Source organism: Sus scrofa, chromosome 3, assembly GCF_054392235.1.
Source record: "Sus scrofa isolate SSC_HxYL_T2T_F1_AM1 chromosome 3, Sscrofa_HxYL_maternal_Yorkshire_Landrace_v2.0, whole genome shotgun sequence".
Taxonomy (NCBI): domain Eukaryota; kingdom Metazoa; phylum Chordata; class Mammalia; order Artiodactyla; family Suidae; genus Sus; species Sus scrofa.
The window spans coordinates 67,075,345-67,102,576 of NC_139385.1; the positions used below are offsets into that span (position 1 = coordinate 67,075,345).

Consider the following 27,232-nt stretch of genomic DNA (forward strand, 5'->3'; position numbering starts at 1 on the left):
ACTACTTTTTAAGTTAAAGCATAGTTAATTTTCAATATTGTGTTAGTTTCATGTGCCAGAAAAGTGATTCAGTTATGTATATATATATTTGTATATGTACAGGTATATATAGACATGTATATATAGACATATATATTCTTTTTCATGTTCTTTTCCATTATAAGTTATCACAAGATACTGGGCATTGTTCCCTGTACTATCCAATAGGTCCTTGCTGTGTATCTATTTTATGTATAATAATGTGTATCTGCTAATTCCAAACTCCTAATTTATCTCTCCCACCACCCCCCTCATCCTCTTTGGTAACATAAGTTTGTTTTCTATGCCTGAGTCTATTTCTATTTCGTAAATAAGTTCATTTCTATCTTTTTTTTTTTTAGATTCCACATGTAAGTGATATCATATGGTATTTGCTATTCTCTGTCTAACTTACTTGGTGTGATAATGTGTAGGTCCATCCATGATGCTGCACATGGCATTATCGCCTCTTTTTTAATGGCTGAATAGTATTCCTCTGTATACATGTACCCCCATCTTCTCTATTCATTCCTCTGATGATGGCTATTTCGGTTGTTTCCATGTCTAGCTGTCTTCACTAGTTAGACATTTGCTTGGATGGTGCACAGTCACGGTGGGTAAAACCGATGACACGTAGCATGAGTCCAGGCAGTGCACAAAGTTGAGTTGGTAGTCATTGTATGCATCACCAGAGTGCACATGCAATTAAAACAAACATACAACAAAAAGCATCACTGAAGACTGAAGCAGCCCGACTGTTTGGAATGGGAAGGAAAGTGCAGAGAAGCACTCCTAAGTGTGGCGGTCACCTGGAGCCGAAGCTCAGGGGCTGTAGTTTGCGATGCAGAACACCGAGCTGCTTTTATTCTTGGAATGCCATTTCTATTTGAAGGAAAAAGTAACAGAAAAACTGTGTGATGATACAGACTCGATGATTTGAGAGACATTTTCTCCAAAATGAATGAAAGGAGCCTGTCACTTCAAGGAAAACAACTCACAGTATTTATTGCCAATGATAAAAATCTTTCAAGTGAAAATTCAATCTTTTGGTTGGAAACCTGTTTCTTTTTGCTTTTTAGGGCCGTACTCACAGCATATGAAGGTTCCCAGGCCAGGGGTCCAATAGGAGCTATAGCTGCCAGCCTATACCATAGCCACAACAACGTGGGATCCAAGCTGTGTCTGAAGCCTACACCACAGCTCATGGCAATGCTGGATCCTTAATCTACTGAGCAGGGCCAGGGATGGAACTCAAAACCTCACGGTTACTAGTCGGATTTGTTTCCGCTGTACACAATGGAAACTACTGTAAACCTGTTTCTGCCACTGTAAGTTTGACAGAATCCCAATTGTTAAAAAGATTTTTCTGATATCAGTGGTGATACTAACAGATATTACGATTTTTTTTGTATTGTATACCGATAGACCGACTATGGGACAATAAAAATGTATATACGGCCTTTTCCCAGTTCTTGACACAGCCTAAAACCTTTGAAATTTCTCAAATAATAGGGCTGAGGACTCAAACCCAGGTCCTGGGCCTCGAGCCCCAGTGTACACTCTAAGATTAGAATTTGAGTTCCATTCAGTGATCCCTAGCTGCTGGTGTGCCACACGAGTTTCTAGACTGTTTCTAGACTGACCAGAATGGAGACTGTCCATTCTGGTCAGAGTAAGAAGAAATGTGGGCAAGACCACACACACACGCACAAAATTTAAAGAACACGAGCACACATTTACCTTTGGGATTTGAAATGACTGCACTGGTGTGTCAAAATGTGTAGGTGTGTGTCCCAGAGCTCCCAAGATGCCGTCGATCCCGTTGTGCCACAGCAGGAACTCCTAAGACTTGAGTTTTTAAAAACTCTAGCCTACTAGGGAAAGTAGACAAATAAGTAAATGATGACAAAATGAGAAGTATTTTTTAAAAAAAGTGCAAGTCTTCATGTTCCAAAATGGAAATATGACAAGCTTTACCTGGAACACATAGATTAAACGTATGTCTTGTAAGTAGATTCTGCAGAACTTGCTGTTTGTCTGCATATGGGGACAAAGGAGAGTGAGGAATCAAGAATGACTTCTGGGAGTTCCTGCTATGGAGCAATGGGATTGGCAGTGTCTTGGGAGCATTGGGACACAAGTTCCATCCCTGGCCTGGTACAGTGGGTTAAGGATCCAGTGTTGCCACAGATTGTGACTGTGGCTCAGATCTGATCCCTGGCCTGGGAACTCCATACGCTGTGGGGTAGCCAAAAAAACAAACAAACAAGCAAAAAACCCAAAATAAAAGTTAACAACAACAACAAAATTTCTTATTTGAGTAACCAGAAGGATGAGAGTCCAGAGGGTTGGAGCAGAGCTAGTACAAGGCACAAAAGGCTGGAGAGGAAAAACCCAGCCGACCATTAGAGCACTCAGTTTGAAGGAAAAGGAGGTCTTTTTTTCTGAGATTGAATGAAATGGGAAAAGTTGAAGTAGAGAACATGGAGCAGGTGAAGGAGCTCATTTCCGAAGGCCTCCACTCTAAAGCTATAAAACAAGGTCTGACCAGATTAAGAGCAGTGGAATCCTGAGCTTAGGAAGAGTGAGCAATTTAGGGAAAGCCTCTGAACAATGAGTGGAGTAAACAGGGGTGAGTTGAATGTGACACCAGCAGAACAAAGAAACACAACTTGAAAACTAAATATGAAACGGGATGAATCTGCGTGGTTATGTGACTTTCCTTGTAGCACTGCCTCCCTATCTGGGTATAGGAAGTAGAAAATCAACTGCTGGAAATTTTTTTCAGAGGGTGGCTATGAAAAGTCGAGAGAAGCAAATGATAATATTGGTAAGAAATGAGATGAAGCAAGAGACTGGGGAAGAGTGATGGCTTAGAAAAGTGCAAGAGACTTGACTTGGTGGAAGAGGATGGAAGAATGAAAAATGTAATGATAACTGAGAATTTCAGAGTTTAAGGTAACAGAGGTGGGAAGAAGCCCGGTTATAACCCCTCAAGGTGAGAGAACTAAGTCTGAGGTCAGAGTGTCCAGTGTGGTACACAGCCTGAAGATGGTAACAGAGGAAGGAGCCTAAATACAAACACAGCCAGGTATTAAAATCATTGAAGAACAGAAACCAACTCATGGACATGGAGAACAGACTTGTGATTGCCAAGGGGGAGGGGAAGGGAGTAGGATGGACAGGGAGTTGGGGGTTAGTAGATGCAAATTATTATGTTTAGAGTGGATAAGCAATGAGGTCCTGCCGTATAGCACAGGGAACTATATCCAATCACTTGTGATGGAACATGAATATGAGAAAAAGAATATGTAGGAGTTCCCGTCGTGGCGCAGTGGTTAACGAATCCGACTAGGAACCATGAGGTTGCGGGTTCGGTCCCTGACCTTGCTCAGTGGGTTAACGATCCGGCGTTGCCGCGAGCTGTGGTGTAGGTTGCAGACGCGGCTCAGATCCCGCGTTGCTGTGGCTCTGGCGTAGGCCGGTGGCTACAGCTCTGATTCAACCCCTAGCCTGGGAACCTCCATATGCCGCGGGAGTGGCCCAAGAAATAGCAACAACAAAAGACAAAAAGACAAAAGACAAAAAAAAAAAAAAAAAAAAAGAAAAAGAATATGTATATATATATATATATATATATATATGTAACATTGGATCATTTTGCTGTACAGCAGAAATTGATGTAACATTGCAATGTTATAAATAAATCAACTATAATAAAAATTTTTTTAAATAAAACCAGTGAAGCAACAGAGTATCCCAGAGTACAGCAGAAAATACGGATAATGATGGGAAAAGTTACTGAAAGAGATGAGGCATCTTATATTTTAAGAGACGTACACTGTCCTTTAAACATTTTAATTTTCTCATTGAAACTGTCTATATTAGTATACTTGGAATCACATTATTTCCTTAATTTTTTCACAGAGAATATTCCATTTACTGTGTAGTCCATCATCTTCTGGACACGTCCTACGCAGTGTACTTGTCAGCACAGTCGTTTCCGTTGGGCAAAACTTACTACCAATGAAACCTGAGTTTAATCTGTCACATATTTCCAGCGGCAACCAATGATCAGGGGCTTTGATGTTACAGACTTCAATTCTTCCATTCTTTATGTCTATGAATACTTTAATTTCCAAGGGTGACTGTTCATGCAGCACATTCAAGGACGTGTTTATGCTAAACTTTGGCGTTTTGCCATATATCCACTCCCAGGTCTGTAGCTCTTTGGCTTTGCTGTTAATTCCAGGAAACAGGGTCTCATCTGTTGGGTTTATGAGGTGAATGTGATTCTCAATGTGATGAAAAGCAGCATACTCTGCAGCAATGGCATCGATCACTACTTCACAGGTCAGAGTGGGATCTTTTTCCACAAGGTTTTTCACCGAGGAAGGTATGCTGGCAGTGGCAGTGCTCCTGATCCCTCGGTAAGGACTCTTGAGCAAAGATGACAGGAAGGTCCTGTTGGTGCTGCATAATAAAGTGCAATGGTGATAAGCAGCAGTCCGACCAATCTTGGAAGCGGTCCCTGAGATTTTAAACTGGCCATCCAGTAAAAGGTCAAATCTTCTGGTGGCCTGCACATCCAGTTGGGGCTGGACAGTGTTCAGACCTCTCACAATTAACTTTAGATTTTTCATCCTATCATACTTTTTTTTGGTTGTAAAGAAGGTCAAGTTGATGTTACCCATATCATGGTAGACAGTCCCTCCTCCACTTCTCCTGCGAGCCAGTTTTATACCTTCTTCTCTCAGCAGATTCAGGTTACACTCCTGCCAAGGGTTCTGATGCCGACCAATTACTACAGAGGGAGAATTCCTCCAGAAGAAAAGAACTGACCTGCCTTCTAGATTCATGTGGTTATGGATCCAGTCCTCTACAGCCAGATTTTGATAAACATCATTGGAAATCGATTGCAAAATGAGCCCACTTTGAACTATGTTTTTAAAGCCAACTGCTGGGAACTTGAGGTTACAAAGTAACTGGAAGCCATTCTTCCTTGAAAATGGGATCAGCATGCTTTTAAAAATGCAAGAGAAACAAATTAATGATTGAGAAGAAGAAAATTAAATTGTTTTCTAGCTACCAGTTCTTGGTTATTTAGTCCAAACTTATCTGATTCTCTCAGTATCCAGTCTGGTTGCTTTTCTTGTCTTTTAGCTTTATCATTAGTCTTTAGCAAAAATTCAACAACAGAGTAGTCAAAGAAATAAATGATATAAATCTCAAATGGCTTTAGTGGAAATGGAATAAAGGCACAGATTTTGCAGACAGTAAAGCTGCAAATACATTATGTAATATGTCTCAAAGCCAAACAAATTAGTTTGAATTCACAGTTAATATGTATTCATTGAGGAAAATGAGAAAATAAAGAAAAGCGAAAATAGCAAAATAAAAGAATCCATTATATGACCTCCAGGAGGCAATCACAATGAACACCTGTACCCATTTTTTCTGTGCATGTGTAAATACAAACACTTCCTCATCAAAAGTGGAACCATTCTGTTACTTCATTCGATGTTAAATCTTTTTTTTCTTTTTATGGCCACACCTGCAGCATATGGAAGTTCCCAGGCTAGGGGTTTGGTTGTAAAGAAGGTCAAGATGATGTTACCCATATCATGGTAGATGGTCCCTCCTCCACTTCTCCTGCGAGCCAGTTTTATACCTTCTTCTCTCAGCAGATTCAGGTTACACTCCTGCCAAGGGTTCTGATGATACCAATTACTACAGAGGGAGAATTCCTCCAGAAGCTGCAGCCGAGGCCTATGCCACAACCATGGCAACACTGGATCTGAGCTGTACCTGTGACCTACACTGCAGCTTGCAGCAATGCCAAGATGCTCAACCCACTGAATTAACCTGGGATCGAATCTGCATCCTCACAGACACTATGTCAGGTTTTTGGGTTTTTTTTTTTTTTTTTTTTTTTTTGGCTATTTAGGGCCACACCCGAGGCATATGGAATTTCCCAGGCTAGAGGCCTAGGGGTCGAATCAGAGCTACAGTTGCCAGCCTACACTACAGCCACAGCAACAATGGATCTCTGACCCAATAAGCTAGGCCAGGGATTGAACCCATATGCTCATGGATACCAGCTGGATTCATTTCTGCTGTGCCACCATAGGAACTCCTTATGTCAGATGCTTAATCCACTGAGTCACAATGGGAACTCCTATTAAATCTATTTTTATATCACATTCAAATGTTGTATAATATTCCACTATGAGATACACCACTGTTTATTCCACCAATCTCTTAGTTTGTAAGTTTAGGTTGCTTCTAGTTTTTCTAGGTATCAGCAGTGTATTCATGAACATCTGTCTGGAAAGTTTTAATTATGTCCTTATAACACTTTTAATAATTTTTATTTGACTTTGAGATATACAACTTACCCAAAGCATAACTGTTTTGTTTAGATCAATATTAAATTAGGATGGATCCCCTGAGGTCAGGAAAGATTGAAGATAATTGGTTCATTTTGACTGCATTGAACTTAAGGGATGGCTATCCAGCAGCAGTGCACAGAGCTGAACAGATGGTAACTGAGGGTTCCAGAATTGACCCAATTAATGTATTCACAGTGCTCAAGATATCTGGATCCATCCAGGCATTGCAGATCATTGTGAATGAAACACAGCAAAAAAATTAATTCAGCAGATCCTGGAGCTATTACATGATAGGCATTGTTCTAGGGACCTGGGATTTATTGGTGAACTAAATAAAGGAAGGTGATAAGGACTCTAGGAAAAAGGAAGGTAGGCTGGGCAAGGCAAGATTGGAAGTTTGCACGTGAGAGGAGCCAGGCTGCAATTTTAAATATGGTTGTCAGGCTTCATCAAAAAAGACTGAGAGCTGGGCGGAACACCTACTATATGCCACAAAATTCTAGGCACCTGAGCACAAGCAAACAGGCCCCTAAGATGTAATATCTCAAGGGCAGGATAAGAAAGAATCACACAAGGAGTGAGAAAAAGTGGGAACAAAGAGATGTCTGAAAAAACCTGAATGCCAATTTATGAATTTACAAAGACAACTACAGGCTACCAACCCATATGCAGCTCAGCCTGTTCAACTGCCTTTTGGAGGATTACTGATAAACCAACTTATAAATTTGCTTAGTGAACAGAATCTGGACAAAAGTATTGACCTATACGATTTCACTGTCTGGTACAATGAGTCATAAGGAAATTGCTTCTCAGCTCCTGGGCTTTGAGAGATCCCACTGTTAAAGCAGAGACACCTGTAGCTCCTGAAGGAGGCGTGGATTCAACTGGGACAGGCACACCTCTCTTATTCTAAGCTTCAGAAACAGATCAGACCTCCAGTTGAATGGTGAACAGTTCTTTTTTAGGTGTCAGGGTAGTGTCAAGTCTTGAAGGCCTAATAAATTTTTTGCGGCATATGAAAGTTCCAGGGCCAAGGATCAAAAATGAGCCGCGGCTGCAACGTGGGCCACAGTTGCAGCAGGGCAGGATCCTTAACCCACTGAGCGAGGCCAGGGATCCAACACTCATCCTCACAAAGAGCCAGATCCTTAACCTGCAGAGCCACAACTGGAACTCCTCACCTTTTAATTCTTAGTTTTATGTCTTTTCCTCAGAAGACAATCATATTTCCATGCCCTAGGGATACATTTCGCTACCCCCACCTTACATTTGCTAAACATGCTTCTCCACCACCAAACAGCAAAAATTACTACGATCCCATCTTAGCCTCCTGGGCAGGCACAACTCCTTCAAAAATCTTTCCCAAGAGCTTGCCACCTCTTAGCACATAACTCATCTAGAGTGTCAGGGCAGCCGTCTGCCCGTTTGATTTTGCCTTTTTGTCTCTCGGCGGGTGCACACAGGGCCGGCACCCAACATGCCTTAATTTTTGACCCTCTTGTGTTGGTGATGAACTGTTCCTAACCGTGGATCTGGGTTCTCCCAAGCGCTGCGCGGAAGCAGCATGGCCTACAGCGCCAGCCACAAGCTCGACCCGCGGCTCTCAGGTCCCGGTCCGCCACTCCTCCCCAGGGACTGGGCCCGCAGATCGAGACCCACACCGCCTTCCAGCGCCCAGCTTCCGCCTCCACGCACCTGCTGCTTCCGGTCTTTCCCACGCCGCGCGCGAGCCGGGGGGTGGAGAAGGACGCCTGCGCTCTCAAGTCCAGGGCGGGTGCGCACGCGGCCGCTGGGCCCGCACCGCCCCGGCCCTAGAGGGGCGGGGCACCGGAAGCCCCGGGAAGGGGCGGGGACGCACTCTCGGCTGGCGGCGGAATGGGTGGTAGCACAGAGCCAGACCTGCTCCAGGATCGCTGTCCCCGTTCTAGTAATAGCAATCTCGAAAGTCCTATAGCCCAGGGGCAGATGGAAGCTCCCCGCGTGAAAACACAGAGCTAACCGTCAGCCGGGCGCGCAGGTAGGAGCGGGGCTGAGACAAGCTGGAGGGGGGCGCGTAGGCGAACGAGTCTGGCGGCAGGGGGCCCGCCAGGTACCCAGAGCAGTCAGGTCAGATGCTCTTTACTGAACATCAGGAATTGCGTGGAGCTTTGCACGTCCAATAGCCCAAAGGGCAGGCGACTCCACTTGGAAGAAAAAGAACTAAAATCAGTTTTAAAAGGCAAATGGCATTTAAAGGAATAAACACTGCTATGCCCAATATAGAGATGGTAACAGGTAGGAAGAAGTGGGTTGGAAAGCAGAGACATTGAGGGCAATGAACGTTACCCCTTGGGGTGTCTTCTCAGTGCATTTGGCAAGAAAAGCCTTGTGGCTGAGCCAGGTGGGAAATTCCCTCAGTAGGCAAAGTTCCAGGTAACTACAGCTGCGTATCAAACTGCCTCAAACACCAGTGGCTTAAGACAACGGTTTATTATTTACAACATTGATGTGGACAAGGCTTGCTCACGTGGCTTCATTCAGCACGGGTTGGCTGAGCGGGGAGATATAGGACCGGCCTCTTCATACCCATGGCAGTTGGTGCTGGCTGGCTGGCTGGCTGGCTGGCTGCCTGCTGGCGGTGACCTAAGTTGAGGCCTGGCCTCGGAAGGAGCACTTGAGCTACATTCTGTTGGCCAAAGCAACAGCAAATGCAACGGGTAGAGTAATGGACCCCACCTCTCGTTGAGAGGAGCCCAAAGAATTTGTGGTCATCTTTTTCAGTCTTCCACAGGAATCAGTCTCCCCTTCAGTTTAGAATAGAAACCAGCAAGACTTCCATCTTGGAGTAAGAAGCATCCACTGTTTACAATGTGGTGACCCCGATACCATGACCAGGGCTCCACCTAAAGCTACTATAAAGACACAGTGGCACCTCATTTATTATTACCCTTTTGATTGAAGTCCCTCTTAGTACTATTTTTTTTTTTTTGATTAAGCCTCTGGGAATGGACTCTGTGCAGTTAATCCCAGAAGGAATTTTCCCACTTAGCATTAAAAATAGCCACACCAGACCATTGCCCTCCGCTGTATTACATTCTTTCTAAATTCCATTTCTCTGACATCTGAGGTGGTACACTTTTTCCCCCTAATTTCCTACCCAGGTGGTTTTCAAGAAGCCCATTCCCTGACTAGAAAGCAGTGAAAATGATTGCCCCTTAAGACAATCAAAGCTGCAGCCTTCACCTTTATTAATATGATAGTATCAGTATTACTTACACATTTTTAATTGTGCATTAATCTTTCTCCTTTGCTAGACTATGATTTTCTGGAAGCAGGAACTAAATTTTACTTACTGTGGTATCAACCAAACTCTTTTGCACCCAGAAAGTTGCTCAAATATTGAATGACACTTTTCTCTCCTCCTCCCTAGAATCTGTTGTATTTACTGAATAAAGTAATTTTCACTTAAAAAAAAAATCCCTTTCCTTCCTCCCTGCTCTGAGAATTCTATCCTGTGGTTATTCTTACCCCTCTCCTACTCCTTCAGCTTCTCCACTGGATCCTTCTTCAGTGACTCGAGAACACTAACTCTCCATCTCATCTTCTACGGCTCATTCTGTCTGCACCCCTTCCCAGCTGAGCTGCTTTGAGGAGCTGCTACATATCCAGTATCCACTTCCTCACTTCCCATTTGTTTTCCAGCTGACTCCAACATGGATTCCATCTTCATTATTCCATCAAAAGTGTTCATGGTTTCCATTGTGGCTCAGCAGGTTAAGATCCCAACTAGTATCAATGAGGATGAGGGTTCTATCCCTGGCCTTGCTCAGTGGGTTAAGGATCTGGCATTGCTGTGGCTGTGGCATAATCCAGTAGCTGCAGCTCTGATTTGACCCCTAGCCTGGGAACTTCAATATGCTGAAAGTGCTGCCCTAAAAAGAAACAAAAAAAACCCCCAACAAAACAGTGGGTTTTTGTTTTTTGTTTTGGTCTTTTTAGGGCCGCACTCTTGGCACATGGAGGTTCCCAGGCTAGGGGTCAAATTGGAGTTGTAGCCACTGGCCTATGCCACAGCCACAGCAGCACCAGTTCAGAGCCTTGTCTGCGACCTACACCACAGCTCATGGCAAAGCCGGATCCTTAATCCACTGAGCGAGCGCAGGGATCGAACCTGCGTCCTCATGGATACTAGTCCATGAGGCTTACTTCCTCATGGAAGTAAGGCTTACTTCCACTGAGCCACGACGGGAACTCCCAAAAAACAGTGCTTTTTGTGGGGTGGGCAAAATGGGTGAAAATGGTCAAAAGGTACAAACTTCCAGTAACAAATAAGTCCTTGGGATTTTGTGTACAGCGTGGTGACTATAAAAATGCTATACTGTATATTTAAAAGTTGCCAAGAGACTATATCTTAAAAGTTCTCATCACAAGAAAAAAGAACTGTAATTATGTGTGGTGAGAGATGTTAACTCACAGTGGTGATCATTTTGCAATATATAGAAAATCCTGTTATACACCTACAATTAATATATTGTCATGTTAATTACATTGCAATTAAAAATTTTTAATTAAAAAATAAAGTTATTTCAATCATTAGAAAAGTATTCAGGGTCAGTGGAGAATTAGGTCAGCTACTTCCTCTAAAATGATTGAGAGGAGAGGGGCAGGCCTTTGTACCATGCTTGCAACTCTTCTGTAAATTTGAGGCTGTTTCAAGATAAAAGGAAACTAGTATATGTTAGGTGTCTGGCTCTGTAGTAAAGACTGTTAGAGCCCCACTTATGCCCACTTTACCCTTCATCCTTGCATCGATTGTATTGAAGGAGCCGTGGGCACAGAGACACCTGAGCACTGCACCCCCACTTTGGCTTGGAGGTGGCAACAGATGTCTTACTGGTCTAGGGGTGTAAGAGTCCCATCCCTTGCTTCACAGGGGGATAATGGGACAACTTGGCAGTGTGCTCCCTCCAGAGCACCCTGTGGATCAGGCCAAGAAGTTTTCTGAGCCCTCATCCTTAGCTGACTCTTTCTCCTTCTCTTACTCCTTTACAGGATTTTCCTAGAGAGCGCCACTCTCAAAAATCATGTGCAGCTGAGTCCTTGTCTCCAGCAGCTTTTAGAGAATCTCAACTCAGCCAGTGACACACCAGGTTAATAAATGAGAGCTATTATTATTGGCATCAATGACACTACCATTAGATGGAAGACCAATGCATGAAATATAGGCCTTGTTTCATAGATACGTTCACTTTAAAGTCTCCTAACATTCTTACTTATCCTGAACTGCCTTATTTTTTATACGGAACATTTACTTTCTTTCCAGAAAGAACTGAACTCTGAAAAAAAATGTTCACTTTAGGGTTCTGCTTGTAGAATGCTTCTGTAAAACAAACAGCCAAGTGAGGCTGCTTCCCTGATTAAACTTGTTTCATTCCTCCTCTTCCAGGAGGTCTTTGTGGATTTCCATTTCCAAGTATGCTGCCAAAATGGTGGCTTGGCTTGGATTTGAGGATTCCAATTTTCTTTTGTCTTCGCATCAATAGTTTTCAATGAGGGTAATTCATGTTGGCATTAGTTATCATCTCTGTGATGGGGTTGTGCACTACATCTGACATCCTGCAAGTGCAGGCTATCACACACCATGAAGGATCATCCCAAATTCAGTATCCACCACAACTATCACATGTTCTGCTGGACATTCATGAAGGTGGAAAACCAGGCTAAGTATCTGAGCCAAGCCCCTGTTAAAGAAAAAAGTGGTGGAGTTCCCTAGTTCGAATCCGACTAAGGACCATGAGGTTGTGGGTTCAATCCCTGGCATTGCTTAGTGGGTTAAGGATCTGGCATTGCCGTGAGCTGTGGTGTAGGTCTCAGACACGGCTTGGATCTGGCGTTGATGTGGCTGTGGCGTAGGCTGGTGGCTACAGCTCTGATTAGACCCCTAGCCTAGGAACCTCCATATGCCATGGGAGTGGCCCTAGAAAAGGCAAAAAGACAAAAAAAAGAAAAAGAAAAAAGGGGTTCTGCTAAGGTCATGGGGGCCATTCATGTTGCTAATCCAGTGGAGCTTTCAGCCCCCATCTACCCTTCCAATTGACTGCTTCCACCTTAAAGACTCTTGTGGGCAGTCTTGACATTGCCTTGTCTTGGTTTTCCACCAGCCTCACTGCCAACCCCCCAGTCTCCTTGGCCAGCTCCCTTTGTGCTGACCAGCTCCTAAATGCTGGAGTTACTTGAGACTTTATCTCGCACTATACATTTACCATAAACAACCTCATTCACTGTCATGCTTTTGAATACAATTTCTGTATACAACTTCCAACGATTGTATTTTTAGTTCCATACATACAGCTCTCTACCCCAGAAACTGGTATGTCCAAAATCCCTGTTTCCAAGCTCACTCTTTTCCACAGAGAACCTTCAAGCATCTAGCCCTTTTTGCTAGAAACCCTTTTCCTCACATCCCACTTCTAAATCATCATTTTGTCCTGCCAGACTTTACCTGGGCCCTGTCCGCTTCTCAGCACCTCCACCATCACCATCTCACTGGGACAACCATGTCCCTACAAAAGCTGTAAATGTCATGTCTTCAGAGAAACCTTCCTATTCTCACAATTAAAAATAAAGTTTATGGGAGTTCCTGCCATGGCTCAGCAATAATGGACCCGACTAAGATCCATGAGGATGTGGGTTTGATCCCTGGCCTCACTCAGTGGGTTAAGGATCCAGCATTGCTGTGACTGGCTTGTCTACAGTAGGTTGTAAATGCTGCTTGAATCTTGCATTGCTGTGGCTGTGGCAGTAGCTGGGAGCTGTGGCTCAGATTCGACCTCTAGCCACACAAAACAAACAAACAAACAAAAAACAACAGTTTATGTGTTAGGTCTCCTAGCTCTCTGAACATTTAACTTTTCTTCATGGCAGTTTGTATCTTATATAATAATTGTCTGATGTTCCAGCTTCCTTGGTAGATAGTTAAGTGAACAAATGAGTGTGTATTTTTTCTTCTCTCAAAGAATTATGTTCTGTAAATGATAAAAAGCACCATCTTATTGGCTTACATCCCAATTCAATGGGTTTTTTAAAACTCTACAAATACATCTATTTAGCTTTTTTTCTTATTTACAAAAATATTTCTTCCTTTATAAAAAGATGCCTTTTCCTCTTTAAGATGCCTTTTTTCCTTTATGAATATTAAAGAGATTACTCAGTTGGGCATTAGAGATCTCATTAAATATTAAAGTAGAAGAAAATATTCAAAGCATACATCATAGAAATAGTTACAGGTCCCTGTAGGTCCAGATGCACTAATGGTTTTAATTTCATCTAACATCATTTGAGACAATACTGCTGTTTGAAACTACTAGATATTTCAATAAGAATGACAAACTGATTATATATAATCATATAATCTATATTATATAAAAAGATTTTTATACAGATTATATGTTATATAATCACGTATATTATATATAAATGTTTGTATATAATATGATTATATATATATGATTATATTATATAAATTTTTTAAAAAAAACTTGGCTGTTTTCTTAGATTACATATTGGTGGTATAAAATGGTAACATCTAAAAGATAAATTACTACACTTGGAAATAACTATTTCGTAACTCTGAAGTGAATTCAGTGTGGCTTAAAAAAAAGTTTTAAAAGGATGATTTGAAATGTGAAATGCATCTCAAAGTACAAAATTTATTGGCCCTTTATAGAGTTTACCGGCAGTGTTTTTTTTTGTTTGTTTGTTTTTTTTTTTGCTTTTTAGGGCTGCACCCGAGGCATGTGGAGGTTCCTAGGCTAGGGGTCAAATTGGAGTTATAGCTGCTGGCCTCCACCGGGATCCATGCCTGTGTCTGCAACCTATACCACAGCAATGCCAGATCCTTAACCCACTGAGCGAGGCCAGGAATCGAACCCACAACCTCATGATTCCTCATCAGATTCATTTCTGCTGCACCATGACGGGAACTCCTACCCATTGTGATCTTTTAAAGAACAGAAATGCAAAAGTGCAGGAAGATAAAGTATTCTAAAACAAAATCCCAAATTGGAAATCCAACATACACCAGAAACAATGTGAAGTACTGATGTCAAATTGTTTTTTGATCACTTGCTAAAGAAATACATTATAATTAAATTGTTTTGGTGTTATTTAAATACTGTTAAACAAAAATTCTGATTTTTGACAAGGATAGAAAGTAATACCAGAGAAACCAGCTTTGAATTTTGGGAAACTTCTTCTCCCTAAAGCAACTTTTTTGAATATGTATTGTCAAAAAATGCAATGTATGTTGATTCATAAATAGTGAAAAATAAGCAATTGTCTTCCTTCATTTTGTTAGATTTTCCTAAGAAGGTTAAGCTCTCATTCAGCATACCCTCTTAGTTGCAAGCAACTTTTGGTGTCCTTGGTAATATGCACAAATAACTTCATTCCACATCTGTCACTTCTGTTCCATCACGTTCTTTAACATACACCACTGAACCCAAGGCTTTCTCTGAGAGTGATCCTGCACCCGTATCTTTACTTCTTGTAAAGTTTTCTTGGTTTGTGTCTTCTAATCTTATTTTCTTGGTGTTTTGAAATAGTTGAGTCACTGGTTCCAATTTGCTTTTCTCAGTCCCTTGCATTAATTGAGCATCCACTTGTGAATCCATACGCATAGCAGATACCTGAGTAGCTGATTTACTAAGAGAAAATCCCATTGGGACAGCTTAATATATACAGTTTGCAGGTACCTCTTAAAGTAGTGGAAATGTTTCTTCAACTTGATTGCTTAGGGAAGAAAATGGTAACAAGTGAATACAGTGGGAATTTCAACTAACTTCATGGCAGTATTTGTTTTAATGAAATTTCATGGTGACAGTGCCACAAATATAAAGTAAAATCACCTTCCAGACCTCAGCGTTTACATTTTATTTATTCTCTGAAAGTCTTTTTCAGGAATTTACCAGATGTTATTTCATCACCTTGTAGAAAATAATAGAACTGTTCTACTTAATCCTGGCTATCATTATCATTATTATTATTATTGTTGTTGCTTTTTATGGCTGCACCCACGGCATATGGAAGTTCCCAGGCTAAGGGTTGAGTCAGAGCTACAGCTGCCGGCCTAGGCCACAGCCACAGCCATGACAGATCTGAGCTGAATCTGCGACCTACATCACAGCTCACAGCAACGCCAGACCCCTGACCCACTGAGCAAGGCCAGGGAATGAACTCACATCCTCATGGACACTCATCAGATTGGTTTCCACTGCGCCACAATGGGAACCCCAGGGCTATCATTCTTGTTATCACAAACTTTTAACTTATTATTAATGAATTAAAGAAATAATTACTGAAGGCCAAATGCTCTGCTAGCTGTTTGGAAAAAAAAAAAAAAAACTGGAGTTCCCATCGTGGCGCAGTGGTTAACGAATCCGACTAGGAACCATGAGGTTGCAGGTTCGGTCCCTGCCCTTGCTCAGTGGGTTGGGGATCTGGCGTTGCCGTGAGCTGTGGTGTAGGTTGCAGACGCGGCTCGGATCCCGCGTTGCTGTGGCTCTGGTGTAGGCCAGTGGCTACAGCTCCGATTGGACCCCTAGCCTGGGAACCTCCATATGCCGCGGGAGCGGCCCAAAGAAATAGCAAAAAGACAAAAAAAAACCAAAAACAAAAACAAAAAACTAAAGATGCTCAAGCACTGTAAATACTTACCCACCTAATAATTCACTATCAAAATATATGTAGGAGGGAATTCCCACTATGGCTCAGTGGGTTAAAGACTTGGCATTGTCTCTATAGTGCCTTGGGTCACAGCTGTGACTCAGATTTGATCTCTGGCCCATAAGTTTCCATATGCCAGAGATGGGAGCCAAAAAAAAGTATATATATATGTGTATGTGTGTGTGTGTATATATATATATATTTATATATATGGATGAAAAGCTGACAGAAAATGGAGGGATAAATAGTTCTACAATAACAGTTGTAGACCTCAAAACTCAAATCTCAATAATAAATGGAACAACCAGACAGGACACAAATAAGAAAACAGAGGACTTAAACAACACAATAAACCAACTAGATCTAACAGACACATACAGAACACTCCACCCAACAGCAGGATACATATTCTTCTCAAGGGGTCATTTTCCAGGATGGAGCATATGTTAGGTCTCAAATTAAGTCTCAGCAGATTTTTTTTTTTTTTTTGGTCTTTTTAGGGCTGCACCCACAGGATATGTAGGTTCCTAGGCTAGAGGTCCAATCAGAGCTGTAGCTGCCAGTCTATGCCACAGCCACAGCAACGCAAGATCTGAGCCATGTCTGCTACCTACACCACAGCTCACAGCAATGCCAGATCCTTAACCCACTGAGCAAAGCCAGGGATTGAACCTACATTCTCAGGGATACTAATCAGATTTGTTTCTGCTGAGCCAAGATGGAAGCTCCAGTCTCAGTAGATTTTAAAAGATGTAGATATCAAAGTATCTTCTGTGACCACATTGGGATGAAGCAGAAATCAGTAACAGAAGTAAAACAGGAAAATTCACATATTTGTGGAAATTAAACAACACTTTTTTTTTTTGCTTTTTAGGGGGCTGCACCTGAGGCATATGGAAGTTTCCAGGCGAGGGGCTGAATCAGAGCTGTAGCTGCTGGCCTTGCCATAGCCACAGCAACACGGGATCTAAGTCACGTCTGCGACCTACACCACAGCTCATGGCAAAGCCGGACCCTTAACCCACTGAGCAAGGCCAGGGATCAAACCTGCATCCTCATGGATACTAGCTGGATTCGTTTCCACTGAGCCACACAGGAACTTCAACCACACACTCTTAAACAACCAATAGATCAAAGAAATCACAATAGAAAATTTTAAAATACTTAGAGATGAAAGTAAACAAAATGCAACATATCAAAACTGGGATGAAGCAAAATCAATCAATGCTCAGGGGGAAATTTATAGCTATAAAGATCTCAAATTTACAACCTAACTTTACAACTTAAGGAAGCTAGAAAAAGAAGAACCAACTAAACCTAATATTAGTGGAAGGAAGGAAATAATAATTAGAGCAGAGATAAAGGCGGTAAGAGAATAGAAAGACAATAGAGAATAATTAAACCAAAAGTAGTTTTTTGAAAAGATAACCAAAACTGCCAAACCTTTATCTAGATGGACTAAGAAAAAAAGACTCAAATTACTAAGAAATGAAAGGGGACATTACTACTGATTCTACAGAAATAAAAAGTATTATAAGAGAAAGCTATGAACAATTGTACACCAACAAATTGGACATCCTAGCCGAAATGGTCAAATTCCTAGAAACACAAAACCCACCAAGACTAAGTCAATGAGAAACAGAAAATCTGAGTAGACCTATGACTGTGTAGACCATTCAGTGGGGGCAAAGGGCAGTCTTTCACAAAATTTGCTGGGAAATGGGATATCTGCATGCAAAAGATTGAAGTTGGACCCTTACCTAATCCATGGACAAAAACTAACTCAAAATGGACTAAAGACCTAAAACTCCTAACTCTTAGAAGAAAACATAAGGCAGAAAGTTCATGATGGATTCGCAGTGATTTCTTGAGTATGCCACCATAGGCAAAGGCTACAAAAGAAAAAATAGACAAGGTGGGCTTTATAAGAATTTACAAACTTTGTGCATTAAAAGACACTTAAGAGAGTATAAAGGCAAGCCACAGAAGGAGACAACATTTGCAAACCATATATGTGATAAGGGACTAGTATCCAGAATATACAGAGAACTCCTACAACTCAACAACAAAATAACCCACTTCAAAACTGGACAAAGGACTTGAATATACATTTCTTTAGCAAACGTGAATGGCCAACAATCACATGAAAAGTTGCTTACCATCACTGATAATTAGGGAAATGCAAATCACAACTGCCATTTAGGTACTTAGATACTACCTCACACCCATTAAGATGGCTACTATTTTAAACAAAAAACAGAAAATAACAAGTGTTGTCAAGGTCGTGCGGAAAACTGAACCCTTGTGCCCTCTTGGTGGGAATGTACAATGGTACCGCTGCTGTGGAAAAGAGTTTGCCAGCTCCTTAAAAAATGAGAAATAAAATTACATATGATCCAGCAAACCAATTTCTGGGTCTTGAAAAAATATCTGTACACCCATGTTCATAGCATTATTCACAATGGCTAAAACATTGAAGCAACTCAAGTACCCATTGATGGATCATGGGGATGCAAAATGTGATATATACATATGATCAAATATTCAGCATTAAAATGGAGAGAACTCTGCAATGTGCTACAACGTGATGAACCTTGAGGACTATGCTAAGTGAAATAACTGTCATAAAAAGACTAATACTGTATGAATCTAGTGGTGTGAGGTACCGAGAAGTCAAAATCACACAGACAGATCATAGGATGGTGGTTATCGTGGGGAGTTATTGTTTCATGAGTATAGAGTTTCAGTTTTGGAAGATGAAGAGAGTTCTGGAGATGGATGGTAGTGATGACAGCATAGCATTATTGATTTATTTCTTTAGGCAAAGCAGAAGACCTTATTGGGAAGGGGTACCTAGGTAGACAGCAGCAGAGTAAGGGAACCCAGGAGAACTGCTCTATCAATGTATTTATTACATTGTACTACATCCCTAAAAATGGCTAAGATGCTAAATTTTGTTATGTGTATTTTGCCATAATACAAAAAAAAAATGAAAAAAAAAAGATGTCCCATAAAGAAGCAGTACCTTTTATTATGAATGTCTGATCTGCTAAGAGAGATGAGCATGCAACATGGAGGGAGGGTTTGGAAAAGTTGTGAAAGGAGGAGGCCTATGCCAGGGCTGGGCTCTGAAAAAGATGGAGGGAGTTTGGTAAGCAGAGTTGTCCAGGATGGCAGAAGGGACCAGCTTCCTGGCACAAGGAAGGCAGCGAAGATTTAGGAAAGGCCAGAGCTTGTTAGGGCACAGTGATTCACGGAAGATGGCAGTGAGCAGTGTGAGATCTGGAACCTGCTCCACAACTGTGGATGAAAGCACTGAACTACTTTTTAGAAGGTATTGCTTTAATGCTTAGGTACCATACTTATGTTTTATGAGTTAACAATTCCATTCCCATCAAGCCCTAATCTTTTTTTTTTTTTTTTTTTTTGGCTGCCCTTTGGCACATGGAGTTCCTTTCCAGGCCAGGGATCAGATCTGAGCCAGAGCTGTGACCTAGCTGCAGCTGCAGCAATGCCTGATCCTTTAACCCACTGTGCCAGGCAGGAGATTAAACTTGTGTCCTGGTGCTGGAGAGATACCGCCAGCCATATCCTGTTGCCACAGTGGGAACTCCCCTAATCATTTGTTGACAGAATATTTCTAAAGATATCACCTTGAGACCTTGATTATCCATATTTGAGATCGAATGTCAGTGTTGAACCTATAACACAGCAGTTCAGGACCTACTGTAGTAACCCCAACACAGTCGTTACTCAAATGTTGTTATGCTAGCAAATAACTGTTTCTTTGATTTGGAACTCGATGAATTTTTCTTCTCATCAAATAAATATCCAATCCTACCTTCAAATGAATAGCATTGAGTTTATTCTATTCTTTGGTTTTCCCTCTTTGATTATTTAAAAAGGAAACCCTTCTCTCACAAACGCGTAAGTTAATCATGAGGAACCCTATCAGATAAACCCAAACTGAGACTCTATATAAAATAAATAGCCTGCAGTCAAAAATGTCAACAGATGAAAGACAAACAGAAGTTGAGGAATAGCGCCAGATGAAAGGATACTAAAGAGATTTCCAAATGCAATGAATGGTCCTGAATGGGGGAGGGGTGGGGCAGGAAATGTATCACAAAGGCCATTTTGTGGACAATTTGATTATAGATGGTTTATCAGATAATGATGTTGCATCATTATTAAATCCCCTGAATGTGATAACTGTGCTGTGGCTATATAAGTGAATGTCCTGGTTCTTAGGAGATACAGGCTGAGTTCCTTTCGTGGCTCAGTGGTAACAAACCCAGCTAGGATCCATGAGGACTCAGGTTCCATCCCTGGCCTCACTCAGTGGGTTAAGGATCTGGTGTTGCCTTGCGCTGTGGTGTAGGTCCCAGATGTGGCTCGGGTACCACATTGCTATGGCTGTGATGTAGGCCAGCAGCTACAACTCTGATTCAACCCCTAGCCTGGGAACCTCCATATGCTTCAGATGCAGCCCTAAAAAGACAAAAAAAAAAAAAAAAAGGAAAAGAAAGAAAAAAAATCATATCTACAAATTGCTTTCAAATTATCTAGTGATATTTGTACAGCAAAGGAAATCATAAACAAACAAACAAACAAAATAAGACAAACCGTGGGGAATTCCCTTGTGATGTAGCAGATTAAGGATCCAGAATTGCCACTGCAGTGGCTTGGTTGCTGCTGTGGTGCAGGTTTGATCACTGGCCCAGGAACTTCCACATGCCACAGAGGTGGCCAAAAAACCAACAAACCAACCAACCAAACAGCTGGCTTCTGGGAGGCCATTGAGAAAAGAACCTAGTGAAATGCCCAAGGAGGATCCCAAATAAACACTGTTCTGAAGAGTTAAGTAAATTCCATGAAATGTCTTAGTAAATGAATTATTTGCTATGAAATAAGAAAAAAAAAAAAAAAGCAACTACGGAATGAGAAAAACAAAAATTCAACTGACAAGGGCTTAATCTCCAAATATACAAACAACTCTTATAACTCAACAACAAATAAAACAAACAACCCAATTGAAAAATGAGCAAAAAGGAGTTCCTGTCGTGGTTTAGTGGTTAATGAACCTGACTGGTATCCACGAGGACGTGGGTTCCATCCCTGATCTTGTTCAGTGGGTTGAAGATCCCGAATTGCTGTGGATGTGGATGTAGCCAGTGGCTACAGCTCTGATTCAACCCCTAGTCTGGGAACCTCCATATGCTACAGGTACGGCCCTAAAAAAAAAAAAAAAAAAAAAAAAAAAAGAGAGAGAGAGAGAGAGAAAGAGAAATGAGCAAAAGATCTAAATAGACATTTCTCCAAAGAAGACATACGGATGGCCAATGGGCACATGAAAAAATGCTCGACATCACTAATTATTAGAGAAATGTGAATCAAAACATTGAGGTACCACCTCACACTAGTCAGAATGGCCATCATTAATAGGTCTGCAAATAGCAAACACTGGAAAGGATGTGGAGAAAAGGGAACCTTCCTACACTGTTGGTGGGAATGTAAATTGCTAAAATTTACAATGGAAAACAGGATGGAGGTTCCTCAGGAAACTAAATATAGAACTATCATATGATCCAACAATCCCATTCTTGGGCATATATTGGGACAAAATTACAATTCAAAAAGATACATGCACCCATATGTCCATAGCAGCACTATTCACAATAGGCAAGACATGGAAGCACCTAAACATCCATTGATAGACAAATGGATTAAGAATATGTGGTACATATATACAATGGGATACTACTCAGCCATAAAAAGAATGAAATAATGCCAGTCGTAGCAATATGGATGCAACTAGAAATTATCATACTAAGTGAAGTTAGAAAGACAAATATCACATGATATCACTTATATGTGGAATCTAAAATATAGCACAAATGAACCGTTTTTTTATTAACTACAAAACAGAAACACAGAGAACAGACTTGTTGCCAGGAGGGAGGGGAGAGGGAGTGGGATGAAGTGGGAGTTAGTAGATACAAAATGCTACACTTAGAATGGATGAGCAATGAGGTCCTATTGTATGGCTCAGGGAACTATATCCAGTCTCTTGAGGTAGACTATGAAGGAAGATAATATAAGAAAGGAAATATATATATTTACATATGCCTGGGTCACTTTGCTGTACAACAGAAATTGGTGTGCACTGTGAATCAACTATACTCTAATAAAAAATTAAAAATTATCTAGTGATGGGAGAGTAAAATATGCAAAATATTAACAACACTTGACTCTACATGAGAAAGGATTAAAAAATTGTTCAGTATATTATTTTTGCTAAATTTCTGTATATTTAAAACTTGTTCCAAAAACAAGGTTGAAAAAAAATTAAAAAGAAAACATCAACAAAACACAAAACATACCACATTTGAAGTTGACAGAGGGATGGGTGTTGGCAGGTGAAAATTCTACTACAGAATCACCAATGCAAGAGAGAGGGAACAAAACGGGGAAATTGGAATTTGAAATGTATAACATACAAATGAGGAACTGAATTTTAATTTTTATTTCATTTTATTTTATTTTTATTTATTTACTTATTTGTCTTCTGTCTTTTTAGGGGTGCACCCGTGGCATACGGAGGTTCCAAGGCTAAGGGTCGAAAGCTCACAGCAATGCCAGATCCTTAATCCACTGAATGAGGCCAGGGACGGAACCCCCATCCTCATGGATACTGGTCGAGTTCCTTAGTTCGTTAACCACTGAGCCATGGTGGAAACTCTTTCATAAAGTAACATAAATTAAAATAGCCACATGCAGCTAGTGGTTACTACTCAGGGCAGCGATAAAGGATCAAACTGTTTCCAAGTAAACTTCTTGCATCTCAAAACAAAGCCTAAATATATTTAAGGAAAAGCACAAACCAAAACCTCCATCACCCAGCAATGTCAAATCTGCAATGTTTGGCAGCCAATAAGAACTTAAGCAGCAGAATGTGACTCATAACCAGGAGGGGAAAAATCAAGTTAACAGAAACAATCCCAGGAATGAGACAGATGAGAGAATTTATACATAATTAACAGCCATTTAAAATCCATTCCATACTTCCAAAAAGGCAGAGCAAAGCATGAACATGATGAGGTGAGAAGTGACTTTTTTTTTTAAAATCAAACTTCCAGAAATGACAAATACAAGTTGGACCTGAAAAATACTGTCGGTGGGATTGGCACCATGAAGGGAGAGTACACTTGAAGATACAGCAATACAAACTCTCCAATTAAAAAAAAAAAAAAAAAAAAAAAGAGCAGAGCATGGATTAGCTGTGGAACAAGCAGCTTAACATGTGGGTAACTTGAGTCCCATTATTTTCAGGGAATGAGAGTGGTACCAAGGAAGAAAAAAGGCAAAATAGAGGTTTCCATGTTGAGGCTTATGAAATGACGGAGAAACCTGATCTTAGAATTGCACAGGATTATCTGTCACAAGGGAGAGAGCAAAGGTACTACAAAGGGTTAGGTGGGTCAGAATGAGGCACTTGCTACTCTACAGGTTTCCACAGAGGGAAGACAATTTTCACTTTCTTGGGCTGGAGGAAGAAGTCAGTAGTCCTTGATAGGAAAAGCAAAGAAAATCTTCATGCCCTGGTTAGTCTTTAAAATCATCTTTTTCCTACATTCTTTCCAAAGTATCATTAGTAATATCTAGGTTGCATATAATTTTTCCCCTAAAGGAAGTACGTTCCTACTTTCCATATAAATAATCCCCCTCTCCTCTCAAGCCTTCAGCTCCATCTGAGTTTTGAGGTTTTGATATTTCCCTCTATTTGTTTTCAATAATGCTTGAAAGTGAGAACGTCCTATTCAAACAATCTCAGTATTTTAGGAGGAAATGAGATTATACCGTTTTCCCTAAGATTACTTTGATGGTCTTTGAGAGCTCATGCTTCTTTATAACGTATTTTATCGGTTAGCTATAATTAATGTACCTCTTGGGACCTCTGATTTCTTTATCTCAAATAACGCGGATACTCAATTTAATTTTCTTTTTTCTTTTTTGGTCTTTTTGCTATTTCTTTGGGCTGCTCCCGCGGCATATGGAGGTTCCCAGGCTAGGGGTCCAATCGGAGCTGTAGTCACTGGCCTACGCCAGAGCCACAGCAACGCGGGATCCGAGCCGCGTCTGCAACCTACACCACAGCTCACGGCAACGCCGGATCGTTAACCCACTGAGCAAGGGCAGGGACCGAACCCGCAACCTCATGGTTCCTAGTCGGATTCGTTAACCACTGCGCCACGACGGGAACTCCTCAATTTAATTTTCTAGTATCTCCACTTACAAAGTATATGATATCTGAAAATAAGGCTACGAAATAATGAGAAAATATACTGGCACAAATCATGATAAAAAATTAGAGCAAATTGGAAAGATGTGGCACATAATTAAATGCACTCCAGTGAAATTTGTTCTAACAAAATTTGTTTATGTCTGTCAATAACATATTGTGGGAACAAAAATGAGTACTCACCTGGCAAAAACAGGAATTACTAGTCTCTTCAAATGTGAGATTATGTTTGAAATACACAGGTGAATACTATAGCAAGATCATCAGAGAACAGCTTTGAAAACCTAGTTTATCTATTTCATTTGCAGGAAATGACAGGGAGATAAAGCCACCATTAGAGTTAAGAAGTAATTGGGATATTTAAGAAAAATGAAACACGTTAAACATTAAAAAATGTTTAGAAGGCAGTATTTCAAGCTGGGCTCCAAAAATTTGCCAGAAAAACGCAATTCTCATTCTTTTTCACTAAAAAGCTCATTTCTTCACTTTTAGGTAATATGGTCAGTACTACCATGGTTGGCCAAAAGTAATACTACACCTGGTTAAGTTAAATGAGTGTTCCAAGGCTGAAGCCTGCTAACTGAAAGACAAGTTTAAATGGTATTAATAAGGAAAACAAACGATACAACATTAAATATCAAGGGAGATAGTATACCCTTTCTCTTTTTTGTGGATAAGGTATACCGGTCAGGAATCTGCGTTTTCATGGCTAGTTCTGTCACTCCCCAGACTGAACCCAGACTGGATTATGCAAGGCAGAAGAGAGTCCGCAAGGTCCCCAGACTGCAGACTGCCAGAGCTCACCGGATCACGCCAGCTCTCTCCCCAGAGGCTGCAGCTTCAGGACCGGACCTGGGGGGCTCCTCGAAAATCGGCTCCTGACTGCGGCTGAAGAGCTCACCACCCTCCCTGCTCCCAAGAGCAACTCTGGGGAGCAAAGAGTTCACTGAACATGGGTAAGAATGATATCCGATCCCCGGGAAAAATAGTACAAAAAAAGCGACAGCGAAGGAGCAGGTGTCTGAGCTGAGAGAAGGCTGCCAGAGGCAAGATAACCATGCACATGCGCGTTCCACCCAGGTGCCGCACAGCCGGCACAGAGAAAGAAAAAGTCTTGGGAAAGTGGATAGCGGCTGGTTACTAGGAGACGGGACGCTCAGGAGGGTCGTCTAGACGCTGCGTGGGCGTGCGCGGCGCGGATGGACCAGGAAGAGGCCTTTTCTCGGCGCCCTGTAAGGCGAGAGGGAGGACGTACGCGTCGCTACGTGCGTGGGTGCGTACGCACTACTTATAGTCCCCGCGAGAGGGCGTGTCGAGCCAGGTACGCGTGCGCACAGGGACTTGGGGCGCGCGGGACGGAAGCGGAGCGAAGGCGCCGGGGAGGTGGAGGACGAGCCCCCTCAGGTACAGAGCGTGAGGGCGGGGCTGACGACGGCGGCGCCGGCCGGCGCTAACGGCCCCAGCCTCCTTCCCGCCGGGTCCCGCCTCCCTCCGCCCGCCGGGGCGGGGCCAGGTCGATTTAGGGTGGGAAGGCGGGGGAAGGGGCGGAGAATGGAGACCGAGAGGGACCTGGCTCCTCAGCGGAGGTTGAGTCCTGGTAGTCGCCAGGATGAGCTCCGGAGAGGACGGCGGGCCGAGAAGCCCGGGAAGGGACCCGCAGCCCCAGGTAGAAGCGTGGGGATGCGTCGGGTTGGGGTGAAGCATCTCCTTCTCCAGAAGGCCTCTGAGAGGGCAGCTGCAAGAAGGCAGGTGTGGCGGGGGTTGGGGACTGTGGGCGACCCCTGAGGTGGGTATTAGCTACTGGACTGGGGGGCAGTAGCGAGCAGAGTTGTGGTCCAGAGAAGCCCTCCAGGAGCAAACTTTGGCCCTGTTGTCGTTTCTTGGGAGCTTAGGGTTGCGCGCTAAGTTCCTATGGTGACCGCTTCGCTTTCTGCAGCAGCTCTCCGCTTGGTTGTTGGGGGGACTGTTCTGTTTAGAGACGCTCTGGAGTGGAGCTGAGGAATTTGGAAGTCAGAGATTTGGGAATTCAACCTGGCTCTTCCTTGACTCTCAGCCTCTCACTTCTAAGCCACTTGATAGACTTTGGGAGGTGAAGGGCCGAGATTGCTTAGGCATTTGCATGAAAATCTCTTAAAATACCGTACACATTAGACACAAGAAAAGCAGGGTAAGCCGACTTTCCTTTGAAAAAAAAAAATCAATTAAATCGAATAACTGTATGGCGATGAACATGGACCCGAGTAGACATAGAAATACACTTTTTTTTTTTTCTCTAAATAAAATCAAGGATAGCGGCTTCAGAAAACGTTTGCACAGATAACAGCGTCTCAGTGTTTACCTTCTTCCACTCCAGGCGGTTATACCTCAGGATATTAGTTGTTTTAAATTTATTGATTTTCAGAATTTCAAATACAACCTTTAAGGAAATAAATAGAATAAAAATCGGGTTGAAACTAGAAGAAAATAGGTTATAGCTATAAAAGGGAAATGTCTCACTATTCAGATCGTCAGGATAAAACTGATTTTTATTTGTATTTTAATTTTGATCAATGAACTAAGCCATCTGGTCTTAATTAGTGGGTAATAAGTAGAAAAGTATGTGAATGAAAAATTTATTTTGAAGGTATACACTTCAGCATTATTTAATGGCAGCTCCCAAAATAAATCTTGTTTACCTTATGAAAAAAAAAATCACATTGCTTATAGCCCAGCATATAATGAAACGTAGATAGTCTCTGAGCTCTCTGTGTTTTCTTTTTCAGTTTGTTTTAGGATACTTTGCTTTTAAGATGCTCCATGTACAGAGGCAGTTAGAGCG

At 41.8% G+C, this 27,232-nt stretch overlaps 2 protein-coding genes and 1 long non-coding RNA gene across 38 annotated transcripts in view; 1 reads left to right on the forward strand and 2 right to left on the reverse strand.

Annotated features, from left to right (window-relative positions):
- Positions 1-3,860: 3,860 nt before the first annotated feature.
- On the reverse strand, positions 3,861-25,660 carry LIPT1 (lipoyltransferase 1). 5 transcript variants are annotated; one of them, XM_085018651.1, is made up of 3 exons: positions 25,219-25,660; positions 24,598-24,707; positions 3,861-5,040 (listed from the first exon to the last, which is right to left on the reverse strand). In XM_085018651.1, exon 3 carries the CDS (start codon positions 5,037-5,039, stop codon positions 3,918-3,920), a length of 1,122 nt encoding a protein of 373 aa, XP_084874777.1. In that variant the 5' UTR covers position 5,040; positions 24,598-24,707; positions 25,219-25,660; the 3' UTR covers positions 3,861-3,917. The 5 variants fall into 5 exon arrangements, with proteins under 5 accessions (XP_084874777.1, XP_084874778.1, XP_003362135.5 ...); XM_085018652.1 differs by lacking the exon at positions 24,598-24,707; XM_003362087.5 differs by lacking the exons at positions 24,598-24,707; positions 25,219-25,660 and adding an exon at positions 8,106-8,212.
- Positions 8,250-27,232, forward strand: part of TSGA10 (testis specific 10) — a 140,568-nt gene continuing 121,585 nt past the window's right edge. For 12 of the 31 annotated variants that reach the window (XM_085018608.1, XM_085018607.1, XM_021087198.2 and 9 more), the window contains exon 1: positions 25,752-26,080. Coding sequence is in view for 7 of the 31 variants with exons in the window: in XM_021087198.2 (XP_020942857.1) it covers positions 26,024-26,080 (57 nt within the window). In the remaining 24 variants the exon portion in view is untranslated. Of the gene's footprint in view, positions 8,428-25,143; positions 25,371-25,751; positions 26,110-27,232 lie in introns of those variants that run through there. The other 19 variants (XM_021087205.2, XM_085018603.1, XM_021087203.2 and 16 more) reach the window with 3 other exon arrangements.
- On the reverse strand, positions 14,686-25,346 carry LOC106508550 (uncharacterized protein C2orf15). Of its 2 annotated transcripts, none has more exons than XR_014841417.1 (2): positions 25,219-25,346; positions 14,686-15,179 (listed from the first exon to the last, which is right to left on the reverse strand). It is a non-coding gene; the product is annotated as an uncharacterized protein C2orf15 (long non-coding RNA). The 2 variants fall into 2 exon arrangements; XR_014841416.1 differs by lacking the exon at positions 25,219-25,346 and adding an exon at positions 24,598-24,713.